At 40.4% G+C, this 22,937-nt stretch overlaps 1 protein-coding gene across 2 annotated transcripts in view; it reads left to right on the forward strand.

Annotated features, from left to right (window-relative positions):
* The window catches only part of aff2 (AF4/FMR2 family, member 2), a 261,030-nt gene that overhangs the window by 59,574 nt on the left and 178,519 nt on the right, over nt 1-22,937 (forward strand). For both annotated transcript variants that reach the window (XM_053631672.1, XM_053631673.1), the window contains exon 3: nt 19,442-20,242. In XM_053631672.1, coding sequence (XP_053487647.1) covers nt 19,442-20,242 — 801 coding nt within the window. The remainder of the gene's footprint in view (nt 1-19,441; nt 20,243-22,937) is intronic.

Consider the following 22,937-nt stretch of genomic DNA (forward strand, 5'->3'; position numbering starts at 1 on the left):
GAGTCAAAGTAGGAATGTTTGCTAGAGCCAATAATCCAGTGATATATATGGACAGGAGACAAGAGTGATGTATGCAATGTGTACTGTATTCCAATATCAGCTTAATAAAATGTATGTAATAATACAGGAAATTCAAATAAAATTTTAGCCTTTTGGAGAGAAAAACCCCAAAACAGGTGGCATTTTTTCTACAATCCACACGATAACAAGTCTTTTAAACATTGATTTAAGTGTGTTTATTTCTGAATTCCCTAATCTTAGTTTTTGCAAGGGAAGTAGAGTAGGCTTACCGTGTTCTGGTTTTCAAAAGTAGAGGACACCTATTTGTGTGTGTGTGTATTTTTTGCTACATTCTTTTGAATGTCCATGGAGTGAAATAAAATATTAGATGATACGAGTGGACATTCTGCCATCATTTACACATTTGAATGGCCGTGTAATACGAAGCAATGCGATAACATGAAATTATATATAAAATGACCTTATATGGCCATGGGCATTGTTTCAACTCAGGACAGCGGTCATTTGCTGCTATCGTCAAGCAACTGTTTGACGCCGTACACAACAGCGCTTCACCTTCGCACGTTCGCTGAGAGTAGGCTAATCGTTGAGAGGCAGGAATTTGGCCAATAGTTCCTACAAGCCTTTTATAATCGACCAATCAGTGTGCGAGAAGGCGGGAATTACAGAGAGGGGTTAAAGCAATGCAAATATGCGCACATACACAATGATGCAGTATTAGACCATAAGCACATCATAATGAAACTAAAGCCGGATCCTGGACATTTTCTCAAATTTAGACATCCCGGCCGGTCGCTTTTTAAAGGTCGGAAAAAGACGACGTGTCCTGGGAAAAGAGGACGTATGGTCACCCTAGATGGGCAGTATGACGATATAGTATAAATATTGTGATAAATGATGTCACATTATACAACAGTTAGTTCTGGTCAACTACTTTATGATTGGTCGGGCAGCATGCCAAGAGTGCTCATGTTTAGTGAAACCGCACAGGAACGTTTCACTGTTTGTATTATGTATGGAGTAAAATTCCAATTATTCCAGTTATCAGTCTGTAGCAACAATCCCACTGAAACCGTTACTACAGTAGAGTTAGCGACGTCATCAGCGGACATGGCGAACGATACGTTTTTCATGATTATACTGTAACTTCTGACTTAAAATATGAACGCTCATCAGATGAAGATGAAGAACAAGAAGGGAAGTCAGTTTCACTGGAAGCACCTTTAACAGGAATGTACAAATCGTTGTGAGCTAGCTGGCTAGCTGACGGGCTATATCAGTGAGCGTGGTTTTTCAGGATCGATTTCCATTCGCGGAGCAAAATAAACAAATGATTTGGTCGTACTGTGTCTGAAATGTTAGTTACATGTATTCATTTATTCATACTCGATATTAGGTTCTTCTTTATTAAACTGTTGTATAAAAGCAATCTCTCAATCGTGCGGTTCTACTGGATATCAGCACAGCTGTGATTACCTGTGAGTGCTGATATTCTGTAGAACCACACTCTTGCTTGTGCGATATTCCTTAAATATGGTTTTCTGAGAGATCAAATTAAATTCGCGAACTCTGATTAGGAGAAGTCATTTATTTTCGCCGACATTGAATAAGAGAGGTTTTTTTTAAAAAGATTCAAACAAACACCTGATTTGATGTTAAAATTTGGTACTGATTTTTGTTGTTGTTGTTGTTGTTGTTGTTGTTGCAGTCATATTGCCCATCCCTAGTGAGGAGGTATTTCTTTAGGTACCAGTGGATAGATGATGACAATACCGGATTTATTAATCCACATATTCTGTATTAGGGGCGCACGGTGGGTTAGTGGTTAGCACCTTTGCCTCACACCTCCAGGGTCAGGGTCAGGGGTTCGATTCCCACCGTGGCCCTGTGTGTGGAGTTTGCATGTTCTCCCCGTGCGCCGGGGGTTTCCTCCCCCAGTCCAAAGACATGCATGGTAGGCTGATCGGCATGTCCAAAGTGTCAGTAGTGTATGAATGGGAGTGTGAATGTGTAAGTGATTGTGCCCTGTGATGGATTGGTACCCCGTCCAGGGTGTACCCCGCCTTGTGCCTCATGCTCCCTGGGATAGGCTCCAGGTTTCCCCGTGACCCTGAAAAAGGATAAAGAGGTATAGAAGATGGATGGATGGTATTCTGTATTAAATCCATTCTCTCTCTCTCTCTCTGTCACTCACACACACACACACACACACACACTTTTACTGCTGTGTGTGATTTGTCCACTCAGACTGAACAAAAAGCTTCAAAACTACACTCTTCATTAAATTCAAAACACTCTTGATTAAAGTCGAACGTTTATAAAAAGGAGTTAATTACTCCATTCAGAGATAATTCACACCCAGGAACAATTCCTCATAAATAATTACGTGTTAAGTCCTTTCCAATAAACTCCTGAGTGTGTTTTAGGCTGTAAAATGTAGTGTTTGGTATTGTATAATAGTTTACAATGTACAGGTTAAGAACAATTCCTGATTCTTGCTGTCTTTTGAGGTGTTTTTGGTCGTCAAGGGCCACCGAAATAGTGTTCTTCAAGGATCATTACACTACTGTTCAAACGTTTTAGGCACCGTCATTTTTATTTAGACTTTGCATTAGATGTTTGTATTCTGCATTAGGGTGTCAGTAGCGAATGATAGACTTCCAAGCATGAGCTTTCCAGCTCCGGTCGATCTGAAGCCTATCCTAGGAAGACTTAGAGTGAAACAGGAATGCAGCCTGGATGGACTCTGGTATATCTCAGCAAACAATTCTAATGTTACCTGACATTTTTAATGTCATTAAAGAAAGTAGCATGCTAAGAAACACTTTTCAGATTGAAAACAACAACAACAAAAAAACACACACTGAATCCTGGCGCTTGCACACAGACATTTTTGAGAACTTTCCCGCGCTTTTTTAATAACAATAAAAGCACACCACATTGTACTCAAGACAAAGGGTTTACTTGCTTATGTACTTATGTACTTATAGCTTTACATTCCTTTTCAAATTATATATAGATACTTTCCACTTCATTATTTCTGAAAGCATTACAGAATTTCTTTACCAGTCCCTATGACAATGGCAATTAGATTTTTCACACCATTTATTTATTTATTTATTTATTTTAGACCAATTTAGAGCTTCGTCTGAGACAAATGAAGCCAGCCAACTGCTTGTTTTCGAACTGCTGCTCATGCTGCATCACAGGGCAGTGTAAGACACTCAGAGGAAAGGGCTATTTGCCCTCTTCCACATACATGAGCTCATAGTCGCCCATGATTGCCTAGTGTTGCTGTGATCGACAAGTTGGGATGCACCGAAATTTCGGCCGTCGGAAATTTTCGGCCGAAAATGGCATTTTCGTTTTTTGACCGTAACAGAAAAAAATATGAGCCGAAAATATATGCCACCACGCCCCGCCCGCCCCTCAGTGCTCGGCGTGCAGATTTTACTCTCGAGCTAGCCGACGGTTATCGCTGCATTGCAACATTACTAGATCCGCGATTTAAAGAAAATTACTGTACGGAGAAAAAGCAGCATGCATGAGAAATGATACACTCAGAGCTGGAGCTGATGAACGCATCTGCTGAAGGATCGACGCGCAGCACAGAGCAAAGTCTACCAGAGAAACGGGTGCGTACGAGCGATGAGGCGCGAACTCTTTCGGTTTCTGACATGTTTGACGAGAATCCCTAGCAGCGCCACAACAAGTGCAGTTACGCTTTCCATTGCTTGCACTGCTCGCAGGTATTTATCTGCCCCAAGCACTAGCACAGAGAGTGAGAGACTGTTCAGTGCACCATCTCATGTTCTTGATGAGAAGGGGAACCATCTCTCCTGCCAGAAAGCTGAGCAACTTTTGTTCTTGAAGAGAAACCTGCGACTTTTGCTTAAATAGAAAGCCGTCCAATTTGCTATGTATATAGCAATTACATTAAAATGCATGTAGCTGTGCAAAAGTTTGTTCTTGACTTGAGGCTAAAGCTGTTGTTTACAGTTTGAGGTTAGTTTTAGTTCTTATTGCTGCTGTTTTGCACAATGATATTTAATTAATGTGGAAAAGCATTTGCATAAACAGAACAGAGGCCTACTTCATTACCTGACTGCTGTTTTGCATATCATAATAGTTTTGTAGAACTTTACATTATTTGGATAATTAGATAAAAAAAAAAAAAAAATCTGTTCAATTTGATGATACAGAACTGAATGAAGAAAAATATGCAACCCCAATTCCAAAAAAAAGTTGGGACGCTGTGTAAAATGTAAATAAACGTAAATAAAACCAGAACGCAATGATTTGCAAATCTCATAAACCCATACGTTATTCACAATAGAACAGAGAAAACATATCAAATGTTTAAACTGCAACTCAATTAGTTGCAAAATGCTCCTCCAGCTGTTTCTGTTTAGTAACGCTTACTTTTCCAGCCTTTTCTTGCCCCCGTCCCAACTTTTTTGAGACGTGTTGCCGCCATCAAATTCAAAATGACCTTTTTTTTTTTTTTTTCTTAAAATGGTACATTTCCTCAGTTTAAACATTTGATATGTTTTCTATGTTCTATTGTGAATAACATTATGAGTTTATGAGATTTGCAAATCATCGCGTTCTAGTTTTATTTACGTTTATTTACATTTTACACAGCGTCCCAACTTTTTGGGAATTGGGGTTGTATTTAATATTGGTTTTGTTTTGGTGTGTTCATTTGAATAAAAGTTCAATTCAGATGCATTAAATTCATGAAATGAATTAAAAGGTCTAATATTAATACAATTATACAAAAACACATACTATTTTAAAACGGGATTTAAAAAAAAAAAAATTCATTTTCGATTTCGGTTTTCAGCCAAGTGCATCCTGAATTTTCAGTTTCGTTTTCAGCCCAGAATTTTCCTTTCGGTGCATCACTATTGACAAGAGTATGCCATCTCTCTCAGCCCAGATGGCCATGGCGGGGTTCGACCTCTTTGGATTTGCTCTATGACATTTTCTATATTACTGTATGTAAACATATCAAAATGACTATAGGTGTATTAGGAATTGTAATGACTTATAATAGGGAGGATTTTAAATCGGTAGAGGATCGTGCTTAAAATCTTATTCTGATTTTGCTGTTTGAGCGTATACAATTTTAGGATAACTTTATACACAAGACTCCTGCTTGATTGATGGCGAGTGATTCAGTAGGACTGATCGCTATAGTAACAGACTGTTCGTTGTTTTTAAGAAAAAAAAAAACAACTTTGAAAATGGCTGTTGAAAAGAAATGCCACACATTGTGTAATTAATGCATTTAACTATAGCTTTCTGTGTAAAATTGCAAACAGACACTGTTGCTTGATTGCCAGGAACCCATTTTTCATCACATAGGTCTATGTTTATCATACTGTGGCGGTGGCATTATTAGCAGGTGGTGTTATTAACAACTAACAACAATCAGAGCGCAACCCACTGTTTAGCATGTGTTAATGCTCCAGACTCCATTAATTAAGTGCCACTCAGGCTGATGGAGATTTGCTACCTAGCATAGATGAGAAGATGCAGGGTTTCTATATTGCGCTTCACTGTACCGGCTGTTCGTTTCTTTCTCCCTCTTTTCTTTTTCTTTTTTTTTTTTTTTTTGTTGCAAGATTAGATTATTAGGTTATTAAGTAAAGAAGGAGGCAAACTTAATATTTTTTTTAAAAATCACATTTACATTAGCATCCAAATATTATTATTTACAAATGACAACTGGTTTTGTATCTCTGTATATTTTCATACAGATACAGGCAACTGTGTACGCTATAATAAATGAACTGATATTTACAGTCACCAGCCACTTTAATAGAACACTTGTACACCTGCTCACTCGTGCCAATCATGTGGCAGTAGCTCAGTGCATAAAATCATGCACATACAGATGAAGAGCTTTAATTAATGCCCACATCAAACAGTGTGATCTCTGTGACTGTGACTGTGGTGTGGTTGGTTGGTGCCAGGAGGGTTGTTTTGAGCGTTTCAGAAAGTGCTGATTCTCACGCACAGCCGACCCTCGAGTTTACACAGAATGGTGTAAAAAAAACAAAAACCATCTGTCGAGCGAGTATTCGGAGAGAATGGCCAGACTGGTTTGAGCTAACGGTAAGGATACAGTAACTCAAATAACCGCATTTTACAGCCGTGGTGAGCAGAAAAGCATCCAGAATGCACAACACATTGAACCTTTAGGTGGTACGACAGTAGAATTTGACGATTGGAAAAACTTTGTTGTGTTTTTTCCTTAAATTTCAACTGTCCAATGAGACACATTTCTTTAACCAGTGCTATTTTTTCTGCAAAACTCCACCTTAGAAATGTATCGACATCCCTTTTAATACCTGGTGAAGCCTCGCCTAAAGAGATCAGCCCTGAGAATCTTCCTGTAATGGCTGACAAGGTCGAGGACACTAATATTAGGATCTTGGACCTTTTATTTTTCCTGCCAGATTTTCAGCTACTTCAAACTTTTGGTTATCATTTCTCTGATTTTGCTTAATAGTATTTTAACTGCTTGTCTAATTTTTTTATTATTATTTTATCTTATCCATTGCCTGATTTGTTCAGGTCAGCAACCATATATCTCTTTTCTGTTGAAAGCTCTTTTGTTTTCTTATAGTGATGATGAGGAATGAGGAAATATTTATATCCTAAGAAAACAAGACATTCAGTAAGTTTACATGGACAACAATAATCCGATATTAACCCGATTAAGATGATACTCTGATTAAGAAACTAGCATGTAAACAGCAATTTTTGATGACCTTAATCCGATTTAGGGCATACTCGAAGTAAACACAAATCGAATTAAGATGTGTGGAGTATTCCTGTTTTAGCTTCATTATCAACATGTGTTACAGACATGTAAACACCTTACTCACCCTATTAACATCGTGTGAGAGTTTTCACCGCATTTTGCGACAGGACACGATCACACACGGCAGTGCGCGACCGTTTTACGGCGAACAAGAGAGCACGGCTGCGTCCCAAACCGCATACTTGCCTACTATAGGCCTGTAGTAGGAGAAATACATGTATCTCAGCTACTATATAGACGGTAAGTACGCGGTTTGGGACGCAAACCCACGTCTTCAAGCAGTCGTCTATTAGCGCGTACAGCATGACAAATAATTAACCGCACTTGAAGCGTTCGTAAAAAAATAAAATAAAAACACCCAAAACTGTATACGGTACCATAACGAAGACCAACTGTATGTTAATACGTGAAATTCTGGAGGGACGTCGGACGGCGTGGCGCGGTGACGTAATGACGTGTGCCGTTAATCTAATTATATTCTATAACATGTAAAACAGGAACATGACAGGAGTATCCTAAGAGCGACTCATGTAAACACCTTAATCACATCATTATCTTACTCAGAGTAAGGTCAATAATTAGATTACTGCTGTCCATGTAAACGTAGTCATTGTCAAAGCCTTTATTACAAAAAAACAAAAAACAAACAAACAAAAAAAGCTTTGTGAGTTTAATAATATATGGCACAGTATGTTTTCTGAGAAAAAAAATATTATAATTAAGAAAGATTTAAATATTACATTTATGGCACTTGGTAGACGCCCTTATCCGGATCAACTTACATTTATACAAGTGGGCAGTTGAGCATTAAGGGTTAAGAGCGTTAAGAGCCGGTGCTGGGATTTGAACTCGTGGCCTTCCGAGCAGTAGTCCAATGTCTTAAGATTTGTGTAATATTTATGTGTAACGTAATCATTTTTGCTTCATTCTATGAAGGGTGCCAATAATTCTGGAGTCATATGTATATTTTCACACACCTAGTTTAGTATTATTTGGCTTTGATATCAGCACCAGTAAGGTCAGTAAGTAACCTGAACTTTTTTTTTTTTTAATCCAAAAATGTATTTTTTTTTTTTTTGAAGGAAATATACTTCACAGTGACTAGCTATGAACTCTGGGAAGTGTGGAGAGGGAAGTATTTTTTATCTTATGGTTATGCACTCTGTAAAAGCCTCAGCAAAATGTTAATTTCACACACTTATTCCCCCCTGCACTCTAAATGACTTCCAGTCAGCCGGGGAAGCTGCATCGAGTTCAAGCGCCACTTTCTTTCCATCTTTTCCTCCGTCCTTTGATTTGTGTCCTAAGCCAGCTGTTAGCAGGTGACAAGACTGATTTTTCCACAGAAAGTGCGTGAAAGGGGAGTCAAAGTGCTGTCAATACAGCGGCACGGAAGACCTCAGGGGTTCTGAATTCAGGATCAATGCTGCTGCTTACTTCTCTGCGCTCCTCAGGCAGTCGATAAAAAAACTGCCTCTCTCCCAGAAGTGGCATCATGTTTCCAAGCTTTTCGCTGACGTGCCATTTTAGGGGCCTTTAGTTACTCTTTCCTTGATTGTTTTGTCTGTGAAGGTCTTCTTATGTTATATCAGCCCTGATGGAACGTACAGTATAACGTGTTGTGATGGATTATAACAACAGGCTTCGTAGCAGAAACAGGCTTTCTCGACCTGAAATGCGTTTCGCTTTTGTGTATATCTTACAAGGTCTAACAGTTTATAGACTGGTTACGGGCAAAAATTTAAAAAGGGAGAATATTCAAGCTATTCAAATTAGAAATAAGTCCATAAGTTATGGACACACACACACACACACACACACACACACACACACACAGTCAGTATATATCAGAGTAGTTTTACTGATAATAGCGATGCGTTAGCCATATGGAACACACATGATTTGCATATGTCTACATGTGTATTCTCAGGGCCTATCAAACAATCCAGAGTAATTGATCCAGACAAGAAACAGGATTTATGTCCTTGTACGAGCGGTGATGCCACTTCTGATTCATTCGCCAAGCTACAGGATGTGTGTGTGTGTGTGTGTGTGTGTGTGTGTGTGTGAACTGTAACTTTAAAACCTGCGTTTAAAGGGAAACGGGATTGGAAATGCCGCTACTCGTAGGCCCGGTCATCTCACAATGTTACAGTGATACTTTTCTTTGAAGACTAATTACAGTCATCTCAAGGCAAGACACACTTTATCCCTCAGTTCTTGCCTAGTCCTCTCTCTCTCTCTCTCTCTCTCTCTCTCTCGTCAGCCCCATATGTCATTTATCTCCATCTGAGCACACACTATACGTTTTTGCCTCTGAAATTAGTTTCACCATCAGACCGCTCTACTTAGATCGTCTAGAATGCACTCGTCACTGCTAAAACTGGGTCACTGCTGATATCGACCATAATATGCTACTAGAATGTGGTTATTGTTTTAAAAAAAAAAAGAAAAAAAGGACCTCTGTTTTACTTCATAGCTCGACTGTGTAAATTAAGAGTTTCTTATAATAATGATGTTTACCAGTACAGCTTATGATGCAGTGGTTAAAGCCTCTGGGATACTGATCAGAAGATCAGGAGGTCAAGCCCCAGCACTGCCAAGCTACCACTGTTGGGCCCTCATTATAGATATTATATAATATTAAAATAAAAAATAATAAAAATTTGAAAAAGGGGCTGTAGTGGCTTAGCGGTTACGGCTCTGGGTTACTGATCAGAAGGTCGGGGGTTCAAGCTCCAGCACTGCCAAACTGCTGCTGTTGGGCCCTTGCGCAAGGCCCTTAACCCTCTCTGCTCCAGGGGCGCTGTATCATGGCTGACCCTGCGCTCTGACCCCAACCTCCTAACATGCTGGGTTATGCTAAGAAAATAATTTCACTGTGCTCTAATGTATATGTGACCAATAAAGACTCATTATAATGATGTGGGATGTGCTAAAAATAAAAAACATATTGAGTATAGGTGAATTAATCAAATATTTTCCATTGTGAGGCTATTATTATTGTATTCTGTCGATAGATACTTTAGCTTGTATTAATAAGTAAATGCAAGAAAGAAGCAAAGTTTTCCTGCCTGCGAAATAAGCAAGAATAAAGCACACGAAAGCATGCTGGGGTCGGATGGTGCAGCTCAATGTGAAGAGGAGTTACTGTTACCACCATGAAGTTGATTATTTTCTATATCACAGCACGTTGCGGCAATTTGCCAGTGATTACAGTGATTACTTTTAGCCGTTTATAGTTACGTTCAAGTCAATGTGGACGTCTTTTCTGGGCTGGTTACCGTGGTTGTCCGATTATAGAAAATCAATCAACTCGTCCTGACCAAGCAGAGTTGAGAATTCAGAGTTGTTTATTTTATTGTTGTTGGCGTTTTCATTTTTTTTTAAATCTTTTTTTTTTTGAGTATGTTTATTTATTTTTTTTTATCATACATTGTTGTCTTCCCTCTATTCTGTAAGAATTTGCTGTCCTTGCATTCCACCAGGCAGCTGTGGACTTGCGTCACCGTCCTGAAACACGCGTTCAGCTTTGAACCCTCACCGCTCAGCAAGCCATGCTGTCAAAAAAACAAGAGGGATTTGGCCAGGAAAGAGCTTTGCTGAGCCATAGCGATGTAATGACGCCACACTCGGCCTTTGTGTGAGCGTGCACTGAAGAGGTAACGGCGCTGATGAGAGATGTGAATTCAAGCCATTCTCGCAGTGATTCAGTGTTTACGATCCACTCTCTGGATTTGTAGTTAAGACAGATTTGCAGTTAATAATGTCGCCGAGAGATTTCTCTTAAAAGACTGCAGGAAGTGAGCGTTCTGGTTCCCCTGTCAACTACTTTTCCTCTTAACACCCCCCTCCCCCCTTACATTAATCTAAGGCTGCTATTAGCTAATCCCTTTAAATCCTGTTTAATGGAACTGTGCTGTTAACAGCTATTTGGGACTAATTTACTGGCTGCCGGACTGCCTGGCACCTTCAAAGCCGCCCTGGTGCTGCCATCCCAAAGAAAAAAGTGCCTCCCTCAGGGTTGAGAGTCAGTCCCCGAGGTCCAGATCTCGTCGTGCTCTGTGTCCGAGGTGGCTTTAAAGGTCTTTCAGTCTGCCAAGTTCAGCACGCTGGAGCTGGTGCCATACTCCTCTGCTGCTCCAGGCTGTGTGTGTGTGTGTGTGTCTGAGTCTCTGAGTTTGTGCGTGTGTCTGTGTTTTCTCTCTCCTTTTCACCCCAAAGGTAAATATTCCCAAATTAGCTCCTACTGTAACCTGCTGAGTCAAGAACCCTGGAGTAAATGATTAATTCCCCCACAATGCCTTGTTTTTGTCTGTCTTCTATCACACATTCAGCCATTCCCCCCCCCCTCACCTTGGTTATGTTTTATGCATGCGTGTACACCCAGAGCCAGTCAGTGGGTTGAGCTTAATTTATTCAGTCCAACATTTGGTCTCTGGAGAGTTGTGAATGTGTGCTTGAGTGCAGTGTCTCCACATTTAGCCATGCTTAATAGTGACTGCTGTCATGGCTGTCACATTCTATCAACAGGTTCAGTCGGTGACGGTTATTCATCCAAAATTATGGAAACGGGGTACCTCGTGCTGGGCCATACGAATATATAATGCACGGTAATATATTCCCAAAGCACCAACGTATTTGCATTTACATTTATTTATTTGGTAGATGCATTTGTCCAAAGCAATGAATAATTAACAGACAAACAAGGGCCTAATTTTAAAGGAACAGTCCTGTATTTTAATATCTGTTGCCAATATTTTTAGTGTGTTTGTTTGTTTATTTATTTATTTATTTATTTATTTATTTATGTTTTAAGAATTTTTGTCACGTTGTCACATAGAATGAAAAACCAGTTTAGTCCAAAAGTCAAAAAGTTTAAGGTTATTCTATCAATAAACAATGATTGATAGAACAAATAAACAAACAAATAAATTCATTAAAAAAAAACCCAACAACTTTTAATTGCTTTTAGAATAATTTAATAATAAATATCGTATAGGTTTGTCTACATTCAGGATGTTTACACTTTTTTGTAGGCATTTAAAATATATATTTGAAATAAATAAATAAATAAATAAATGTAAAAACAAACCTCTTGTAAAGGCTTTATAATCATTTCATAATAAATATTTTATGTTTGTCTGTATTCAGGATGTATGTGCTTTTCAGTGTTTTTGTAAAATAAAGAAACGAATAAATTACTTACTTACTAAGAAAGTGAATATTAGATTAGCGAATTCAAAGAATAGAACAAACAAACAAACAAACATACAAAAATAATTTAATAAATAATAAATTCATTAATGAAATATATTTAAAGAAAAAACTAATCTAATAAAGAACTACTTTTTCTATATCTGTATGCCGTCACGTAATCTGTGAACGGGTTGTAAGCTTCTCAGGTTTCTCAGTACAGTTAATTGTGTCAGAAGTCGTGTTTATAGTAATCACATCTATGCTAGAGATCGAAATTAGCTTGAAAGATTCATGAGTGTTCGTTTAATGAGCTATTATCATACATTTTCATTTCCATTCAAGTCTCAATTAGAGTGTATTGTTTGTTATATGCATTAAAGATGCACGTGTAGACATAATTAAACACTCTAAGCGCTGGAGAGAGCTATTGAAATCATTTCAAAAGTGTGCGGCTTTTTTCAATACACACGCCCGTTGAAGACAATTGTTGATTACCTTACAGGCAATTCATCACGTGCATATTCTTCCTATTCTCCCTGGCTGTAACCAGCTCGCTATCGATTTGCGATGATGTGCGGTTGGAGTTTGCTCATTTAAGCCACGATCGATCCCTCATCTGGACGCATGAATGGCTGAGTAGAGCGCTGCTGTTTTCTGTTCCTCCCTCTTTATGTGATCTGAACACAGGAGTCCAACGGCAGAAATATTGAACCTTTTGCCAAGACACTTTTTCAACAAATCCTGGATTCTGTAAAGAGCGTTTGCTGTGTGTGTTTTGGTGTTGTACTAGTGTGAGGTTTCATTGCTTTCTGATGCAGATCTAAGAGCACTGGTACCTTCATTACCATTTCAGTTGTTGGCCTTTTGGGCTTGAGGGCAAAGCCCCAAGAGCCTGTGTCGGAGCAACACAAGGCCCTTTTGTAAACACTGCCAATGTCTTGTCAAGGAGAGAGAGAGAGAGAGAGAGAGAGAAGCCGAACGCTTCACAAAAACACACAGGAGCACATCCATATCCACGCGCATATGCAACCATCCATCATTCTTGCAGCCTTAGCTCAGGATATTGCCATTCATGCGAATTCCTAAGAAACAGGCCCAATTTTATAGCTAGAAAATGATATAGCTTTTAAAAAAAACAAACAAATATGAACTACAGTCCATCAGCTCATTGCACAAACACTGCCGCTGACTAGGACATAGGAAATAACTCCAAAAGCTGATGTTTCAATCTCTACTCATAAACCTCGTCTTATGAAATGGGGTGTTGTTGCTGCAATTTCTCTTCTGAAATCTGAATTATAGAGACGAGATATTCCAGTTCATGACAGCCATTGTAGAGACCCTTATCACTGATTTAATATCTCACAGGTGGGAGCAATACAAGGTTGTGCCTGCATAAAAAATGATGTATATTCCATGAATGCTGAGCTTTTGCTTCTGCATATAAACAGGCAATTTGTTTTGACCAATAATAGTCAGGCGGGCCATGGAAGAGGTGGTGGCGTGAATGCTGGAAGTGCTGAGATGGAGAAAGAAAACAAAGAGAAGCATTGAGAGCTTGCTAGGCTGTACAGAGTGGTAGCACCCAAGCGCCCTGACCCTGTACATCCCTTAGTACCACAGTGTGCTGATTCTCTTCAATAATACGCCCATTAAAATGTTTTACGCAGGCCACGTACTTCTTCAACAAACGCTTACATAGATATTTTTTGTTCTTTTTTTCCAGCCAAGACTAAAGGCCAACCGATTCATATTTCATCTTGCACCTTAATGCATTTCGTAGTTGCATCGCAAAATAATTGATCTGATCTGATGTGCTGTACAGTGCCTACTCCCACACAGATTCCTTATTTCCTGCGAGCTTTACATATTTTACGTAAGACTCATAGGATCTGGTCCTCACTTTGTAGTGCTTAAAAGAACCCAAATTGAGTCGTAAGTACCGTCAAGTGGGTGATCTATGCTAGACCAGAAGTTCAGATAGCCACAGAAGGAATGAGGAGCCTCTTCATTTTGCAGAGGAGCCTATTACTGAATGACTAACCAGTGGATACTGAACGATATTTCGACCATAGGCTGTAGAAACCAGTCACACCTGATATCAGTAGGGCTGCATATTGATATTGGTATCCAGAGAAGGTATTATAGCATCTTACCTGATAAAACATTTTAAACATAAACCCAGCGCTAGAAATTCATAACTAGCAGCAGATGCTAACCAAACTGTGCAGTGAACTCTGTCTAGACAAGAAAAAACAATGTCACAGCTCTTACCTAGTATGTTTTTCTTGACAATCAGCCTCTATCTGTTATTGACAACGAGGTATTCAGATGTATTGAAAACAAAAACATACTTTAGATAGATGTGCTAAGTGAAACGAAACCTGCTCGTCTCTATTGCTAGCCTGCTCGATTCAAGGTAACTAATGTAGCTAGCTTGAAATCAGCTAGCTAACATTACAATGAACGTATTTTTCTTCTTATGCTTCTTCTAATATTTCTTAACAAGCATCAATCCTAGAAATGCCAAATTTGGTGTCAAGGTATGATATACCCATCACTACATATTGCAAGCAAAAGATCAGACCTGAATCAGCCTGATGTTGGCGCAGAAGGAGTTTTTAATCCCCTGAACTGTGAGACATACAGTATAATTTTCCCACAGTTTCTATTCCAAAAACATAATAACCTATTATTTACCATTTGACATCAAGATACAGTACTTGTGGGGGCAAGCACAAACTTCGGCCTCTGCATTCCTCCGTTCGTAGCTGCATGCACAGGCTTAAATAATTACGATCTCACTCCTGAGACTACATTTTCATTCTTTTTCCTCCATCTCCGACTTTTTTAATGAATAGCGAGTTGTGTTATGGGACGCGAGCAGTCCCTCACCGCAAGTTAGCATCTATATCTGACTCCATGTTTATCTTGGCATGCTTACTTTTTACAAGCCAATCAAACACCGATGAATAAAATCAAAGTCCTGCCTACCCAATTATGCCGTTTCACTCAGAAATACACTCTTGAACACATTGATTTCTCTTTCAGCATGTCTATAAAGTTGTTATAAAAAAAGTAAACATATAATAGGCTCAGACATTTGTATTTGTTGCTTAAGAATGTACATATCTCATGCGCATAAGATGGAGCAAATCTCTTTTTCGTTTCCTCACACCTCCCGAAACATGCTGGCAGGTTTGTTACCGACCCTAAATTGCCCCTAGGTGTGAATTAGTGTGCGATGGGCTGTCCTCCTTTTTTCGTTTTATTTTTTTATAAACTTTTGCTAACTAGTTTGAATGTAGGGTTGCATATTTTTTTTTTCATTAGCTGAATGAGGTGTTCGAGCAGAAAATATAAAATCGTGCATCACTGGGACACTTCTGATCAAGGACAAGTACTGCTAGTGTTTATTGCTATTTCGAAAAATAGAAAAAAATTCCATGTAGAAAACCCCAGTTCGATGCTGTCATGTTTAGCATGTTGCTTGAGGTGTAGCTGTACAGCAGTACTGTCATTTAATCGATACTGATGAGCAATGTCGCATTAATGACTTCGCAAAGGGAGAAAGAAAAAAAAACGCCATTTAATCAGCATGTCTTTTCTTTTGAATAACCTCATGATTCATTTATATGAGACTGATAAATGTTATTAAGAAAAGTAGTGGTTTGGGGATATAAAAAAAGAAAGTATTTAGTCTCAAGGCTAAATAAGACTTTTGTAGTCCCCAAAAATTCATACTCCCCCACCATTAAGTATGCGATTAATCATCCATGAAGGGCTTTTTTTTTTTTTTAAACAAGTCGTTCCTTTAAAATAACGTGTCAGCAATTAATGCCTCAAGCATCAGGATTCCTGCAGTTTTCACCTTGCCCAGGCTGTAGAATGCAGAACTTGGCATGAGTGCTGCCTTTCCCCTGTGTGAGTCAGGCAGTTGGAGTTCACACAAGAGGCCTTTGTGTGCTGTCCAGATGGGCTTACGTGTTTAGGTACTTTACCCAGCGCTCACTTTCCCCTCAAGACTTCCCCTTCCCGTGAGGTCTCTCGATCCGAAAGTGTTGGAAGAAAGCCAGGGTGAGCCGTGTAGCCATTCCAATGTCAGCCATGGCAAATACTGTACACGGTTGATGCTTTGTTCATGTTTTCATGTTGATGAATGTACAACTATACAGCTTGCTTTGAGACAAACACGGTGAATGCTACATTGCATTTTAATGTCCAGAGCCATCTTACTAGTTAGTCTTTATCATTTCCAATTACCAGATTTTGATGCACACAATAAAGCATCCTTTATACTGACTCCAATTGCAGTAAATCTTTAAACGACAGCCACGCTGTCGTAACGGCTTTACGACCTGCATTAACTCAGCAGCTTTGCAGGTTCATAGGTTATTCTGGGTGCTAAGCCGAGTGGATCTGGTCTCGCCGTCCTGCTTTGTGCGTAGGGTCAAACGTTAACTGCCCACCAGCTAATTTGTTTCCCACAATAATGGTCCAGCATGCTCTCTCCTGCTCGTGGATAATTTACCATTATTTGTTTATTGACTTTTTTTAACGTCGTCGGAAGCCAACGACGTGCGCATTTGCATCGCCGACTTAGGGGCTCCGTTATTAATGTGGCAATTACACACGAAACGAATGGCGAATGTTAATAGATTTATCTTGATACTTTTCGCTGCTTGGGAATAACAGACCTTTTAATTGTATTGCAAACAGAGGGCAACACACACAAGTGCTGTTCGCTCGTTTGTTCTTCGAGTATGTTCATGCACACACACTCTACCACAGCAGTGGTGTTGTGGCCTGAAATAATTGATGTCATGCATGCTGGGTTGAATTGGATTGTTATTGCACAGGTACTTTGGAATCACGGAGATACAAACACAGCCAAAAATGAACCGAGTAGGAGAGGGTTTGGGTCCTAAGCAGAATGTTGCTTATTATGGAAAGAGTCAGTGGGGGATGCATTTGCATGGCTCTCTGCAGAGGAAAGCTGTATAAACTAATGATGTGCGGTACAGCTAAGGAGAAAGCAATTATAACAAGGAATTCTCGGAACAAACAGAAGCTGAGTGAAATTTTTCAGCTGAAAATGATGCATGTGTGTTCATAATCAAGGCATCTGACATGACATGCCGGCATCCTCTGTTCAGTGTGTTTTGTTCAACTTAAAATTGGAACTTATTGTCTATTTTAATTGTTGGAAAACATGGCAATAGCACTAATTCCCAGTGCGTTAAAGCTGCGGTGCATTGATGTGTTGTTAGGAACGTGAAAAACATGATTATTACATCAAGGGAGAAAGAAACATCCTAAAACATGGAGTTCCTGAGCTGCCGAGAGTCTCTCTGACGAGCCTGTAATAGTAATTCGCAGCGATTTACAGTCAGAGCTAACGGGTTTGATTTGCCAGGAGTTTCCGGATACTGAAGTCAAACTCCAGCTCGGTTACATCATTATTCCCCCTAGAAAAGTAGTCAAGCTTCACACAAATCCAGTGGTAGCAAGATAGTCTGCTAATATTAGGTAGTTAGCTAAAAGACAGGCTAGAGGACTCAATTCGGTCTGATTGGCTAAGGTAATTAAACCAGGTAATAAAAATGCACACACCAGGTGTGCTTGTTTTGTTCAGTCTTTTAGCTAGCTAACTGAATTTAGCCATCTAGCTTACTACCTTCAGGCTCAGAGTTGCATAAAGCACTGCACTGTGAACAAATTTGCACCACGGCATTGACGTATCCATTTTTCTCTACAATAAGAGTTAGCTAGTCACCTAACAATAGCTAAAAGCAGTCTTATCTTCACACACAGCCAGTGGCAGCAAGCTAGTCCTCTAACATTAGTTAGCTAGCTAAAGGACAGAACAAGGAACACAATTCACATTGCATAGTAAAATACACGGATGAAATAACATAATACAGGCAGAATGGAGATTGTTTAATAAGAATACACACACCAGAAGCAACCAGGTATGCTCGTTTGGTTCAGTCTGTAATTAATGAGCTGATTTAGCCAGTTAGCTTGCTAACATCAGCATCAGAGCCACACAGAGCACAAGTCACCTGCATTAGTTAAAAGAAGGTGCAGTATAACGGGTGCACGGTGGCTTAGTAGTTAGCACATTCACCTCACACACACGCATCACACACCTCCAGGGTCGAGGGTTCGATTCCCTGTGTGTGCAGAGTTTTCATGTTTTCCCCATGCTGCGGTCCAAAGACATGCTGACTGGCATGTCCAAAGTGTCCATAGTCTATGAATGTATGTGATTGTGCCCTGGATAGATTGGCACCGCGTTCAGGGTGTACCCCCGATGCTCCCTGGATAGGTTCCTCGTGGTATAGAAAATGGATGGATGGATGGAAGTTCAGCGTAACACAAATTAAGCATCAAACTTGTCCTCTAGCATTTAGTTAGCTAGCTAACTAACTAAGATAGGCTGGAGAATACAATTCAGTTCAATTTGCATAACAAAATACACAACGACTTGAGATCAGGTCATTGAAATACACACAAGGGAAGCAACCAGGTGTGTGTGTTTTTATCTTCTCAGGCTTGTAGCTTACTCAGCTAGTTTGCTGTCATCAGATCTAGCCACACAAAACACTGCAGAGAGTGATAAATGCGGACGGTGGCCTTGGGTCATTCTTTTTCTTAAAACAAGAGTTTGTTTATTAGCTAGCTAGCCTCCAAAAGGAGCTAAATCACAAGCTCTTGTTAAAGATCATCAGCTTGTCTGCACTTTCAGCTATTTGATCTATAGCAATGATTGGTTTTGGCAGACCCTATGTCAATCTGCTAATATTGTGGTGCTTCTGTAGCATAAACAGAAACTAACATATAACCTGTAATTGGTATTACTCTTTAATGTAGTAAGAGTGGTAAATTAAGGCTACAATGCAGTGTGCTATTTTATTATTTCTATCTGCTAGAATTTTCACACTTGAGCTGATTATTCGCTATTTGCACTTAAAAGAAGGATGCATATTGAACTGCACATCTGTACCTATGCAGCATGTGCTTCTGTGCATTTCCCTTTTGACTTTGACTTTCACCCACACACAAACACTTACTCATATTTTTTCTCTCTTTCATAACTACAGGCACACACATGTGCCAACACAAACTGCAGGTGGTGGTAATCTAAATGGCAGTGTTATTATTGGAGCAAAAACACTATTAAGCAGACACTATTATCCTGAAGTGTTCTTTGATTTGTCCCTTTGGAACAGAAACTCCTTTGGAAGTCTAATCATTTTGAATTCATCAAAAAATCCTTAAAGAACCTTGAAGATGAGTCTAGTATAGGCAGTGGTTAGATTAAAAGAAGGACAATAATTTATGGTCAGATGTCCATGATGGGGTTTTTTTCTGTCATTACAGACCAACAAAGGTGATGCCCTGGCCAACCGAGTCCAGAACACATTGGGTAACTATGATGAGATGAAGGAACTCTTGACCAGCCATTCCAACCAAAGCCACCTGGTGGGCATCCCTAAGAACTCAGTTCCCCAGACCCCAGTGGAGAAAACGGACCAGCCCAGCTTCTTCACCGAAGCTCAGCGTGGCAGAGCCACTTCATCCCAGCCAGTGAACCACACAACTTCCATGCCTCCTCCACCTACCACCAACATGGCAGGGCCCAGCATCCTCCACGGGCATCAGAGCACCAAAAAGTCGCGTTCCTCTGACTGGTCCCGAGGAGCACATGGTTCGGGCAGCAGCCAGGCAGCTCAGGCTGCCAGCCGGGGAAAGCAGAGCTCCAGTGGGCATGAACAGGAACAGGGTGACTCGAGCCCTGGCACCTCGTCCACTTCCACACACCCCAGCAGGAGGCACGGGCAGCCAACCAAGGTGCCAACTGTCGCCAGCTCACCCTGCGAGCAAGACTCAGGGTCACCTGTGGCCTCTACTTCTCTGGTGCCCGGTGGTCTGTCCACACCAACATTCCCCCAGGGCCTGCACTGCAAGCCCAGCAGCGTAGGACAGCAGAAACCCACAGCCTATGTCCGGCCCATGGACGGCCAGGACCAGGCGCCCAATGACTCTCCTGAGCTCAAGCCTACTCTGGAAATCACGGATGGATATGGTGGAACGCCATTTACAAGCCTGATGGATGGCAAAGGCAGCACAGTGGGGAGCAAGGGTAAACTTCCCAAGCTGACTCTCCCTCAATCAGGGGAGGTGAGTACTGATTTTTCTACTTGAAACATTTCCTGCAGATGCTAAAGCCATTTCTCGCTCTCGTTTGGATGCCATGGTAGTTAGAAAGAAAGAAATTGGCAGCTCAGTTCTGGATTTCCCCTGGCTAAATCTGTTTTACATTGATAGCTGGCACAGTGAGGGGTTGACATAAGGGCATAGTTTGTTAATAATTAGCTAAACAACCTCAGGCTTTCGCAGTTTACCACTCAGTAAGCGGGCATGCCCATCACGTTCCTGTTGTTTGAACACTGAGTTCATGCTTTGATGTTAAGTGATAATTTTGCACAAAGCAACTGAATGGAAATTCTGACTAATTACTTTTGAGTCTTTGCATTTATATATTTTAAGTATATAAGGCCTGGTTTATCCCAATATTCCTTTTGGTAGAATTTTCGGAATTAGTCATAAAAGTCTGTATTAGGTGCAGAACATCTGTATTAAAGAACACATTAGACAGACGTTTATGGTGGCGCGTGTTTGTCTTGTTTTTTGGACGCTACCAATGCTAGCAACAGCACACTGTTCCTCAAACCGCATTTGAATGTCAGCGCTGAGCAGAATAGCTCTACTGTTTTCCTCTAAGTAGGTGTATGCTTGTTAAACATGCTCCAATTAGAGCAAATTTGCAATAAACGTGATCCCACGTGTCCGTCTGTAGTTTTTTTGCTGTTTAAATCTCCAGGTATGCTTCAATGTGAGCCTCGAGCCTTGTGTAAACAAAAAAAAAAGCTTGTCAGTCAGGATTTTGGAGCTGCTCCATCTTTTCTATGGAAGAGCATATTATAAGTAAGGAATAATACCTGACAGATAGTGCTAACATAGTGTTGGTGTGATGTGACCCTGAAGTCATTTATTTTCCAATATCTGAACACTCCAGAGTGTTTTATCCCCGTTATACTGCAGCAGTTTGCAATTGATTGCAATTTATTATTTGTTAATGAGCGAAATGTCATCGCTTTTAGCTGTATTTAGTTACATTTCACGCTGTGGAACGTCCACGAAACAAGTTTCTGTTATCATTTATGTTATAAACGCTATGACGTCGTTCGTCACCACTTACTGATGTTTATGAAGTGCTGACACCGGAGACTATTTCCATAAATGTTAAACGAATGCCTCTTTGTGAATGGTCTGTTACTATAGAAACGATAACATACAGTATTAGAACACGTGCATTGTTATAAGCTGCTGTTATAGAAAACAATCAACACCATCTGACCAATCAGATTACGGGGTATGGCTTATAATGTACAGCATGCGGTTTTCCTGCTGATGTGAAACTTTAAAGTGTGTGATTAATAATCATGATTTCATGTATTATATAAATGATCGTGACCATCATTTTTGCCATTATCGAGCAGCTTTGCTGTTAGTTATAGAAAGAAATACCCAGGGCATATTTTGAGCCATAATATAAGAGATTTAGTTTTTGTATATAAACAGTAAGCAAACCCTTTTGTAAGTCTAGTCCCGAGTTGCGTATTCGAATTCTGATCCCCGTCTAGGGATTTAAAAACGAACCCCTTTAGAACACTTACATTTACTGGAGTACTTTTTTTTTTTTGGTCCCCCAGACTGGAGAGGCCCAGCATACGTTGTGTATTAAGTCTGGTGGAGGTGAAAGCTGCGGGGAGCTTTATCACTAGCTCATTTGTGCGCCTGACACTTAGAGAGTGGAGTCGTGCTGACCTGGCTCGGGGCGCGATACCTGAGCCGTGCTGAAAGCTTTTTACAAGCCGTGCCGTGTAGCCCCTTCTCTCTACACCGCTGCCAAAGGGAACATCTGATCCTGCGGTTCCCTGCAGAGAGAAACGAGCTCATTCGATAGGCCAGGATGGCCCTTAAGGACAGGGGAAAGCAGACATGAAAGGTTCGGACAGCAGGAGGGAGGAGGTGAAAGATAACTGTCTGGGGCTGTGTAATAGAGTTGTAATTATCACATCGCTAAAGCTCATAAAGGCTTGCAGGGCTGACGCTCATGAATCGTTCCACTTTGATGGCGTCTTTTACTCATCAGCAGAGACATTTTCTCAAAGTGCATTGCTTAAAGCTGGAATTGTTTTCGCTCACTCGAAAGTTTCTCGGCTCGCGGCTGTGTGCGTTCGGAGTAAGTAAACCAAAAACAGAGATAAGCCGAGGTAAACAAGGATGGCATATGATTGAACAGGTTGACTCGGCGCCATCCAGCCACGGAGAAGCAGCCAGCTGTTCGCTCTCTTTGTTCTGCTGTGAATTTGAAGGCCATCGGGCTTAAAATTGCACCAAATCCCATCTTGGAGCATATGGCGCGCTCGTATTGTACAGCTAAGCATGTGGCAAGAATGGAAACCTGGGGAATTTTGATTGCTCTCCGAGTGGCCTCGGAGCGTTCGGCTCACAGGAAAATAGAGATGGATGTTGTTGTTGGACCTGCATACTCTTTCTCTGTATTTCTCTCTTATTCTGTCTTTCTGTCTATACCCCTTTTACCCCTCCCCTCATAGATGAGTCACTGCTTCAGTGAACAGAAAGAGGGTGAGAGAGACAGAGAGAGAGAGAGAGAGAGAGAGAGAGAGAGAGAGAGAGAATGTCTGCATGTATCTGTGTGTGACAGAAAGAGAGGGAGAATAAGCTGCATAAATTAAAAAAAATAAAAAAATTAAAAAAACGAGAGCGGTAGACAGCCAAGCAAGAG

The sequence above is a fragment of the Ictalurus furcatus genome, chromosome 8 (genome assembly GCF_023375685.1).
Source record: "Ictalurus furcatus strain D&B chromosome 8, Billie_1.0, whole genome shotgun sequence".
Classification (NCBI taxonomy): domain Eukaryota; kingdom Metazoa; phylum Chordata; class Actinopteri; order Siluriformes; family Ictaluridae; genus Ictalurus; species Ictalurus furcatus.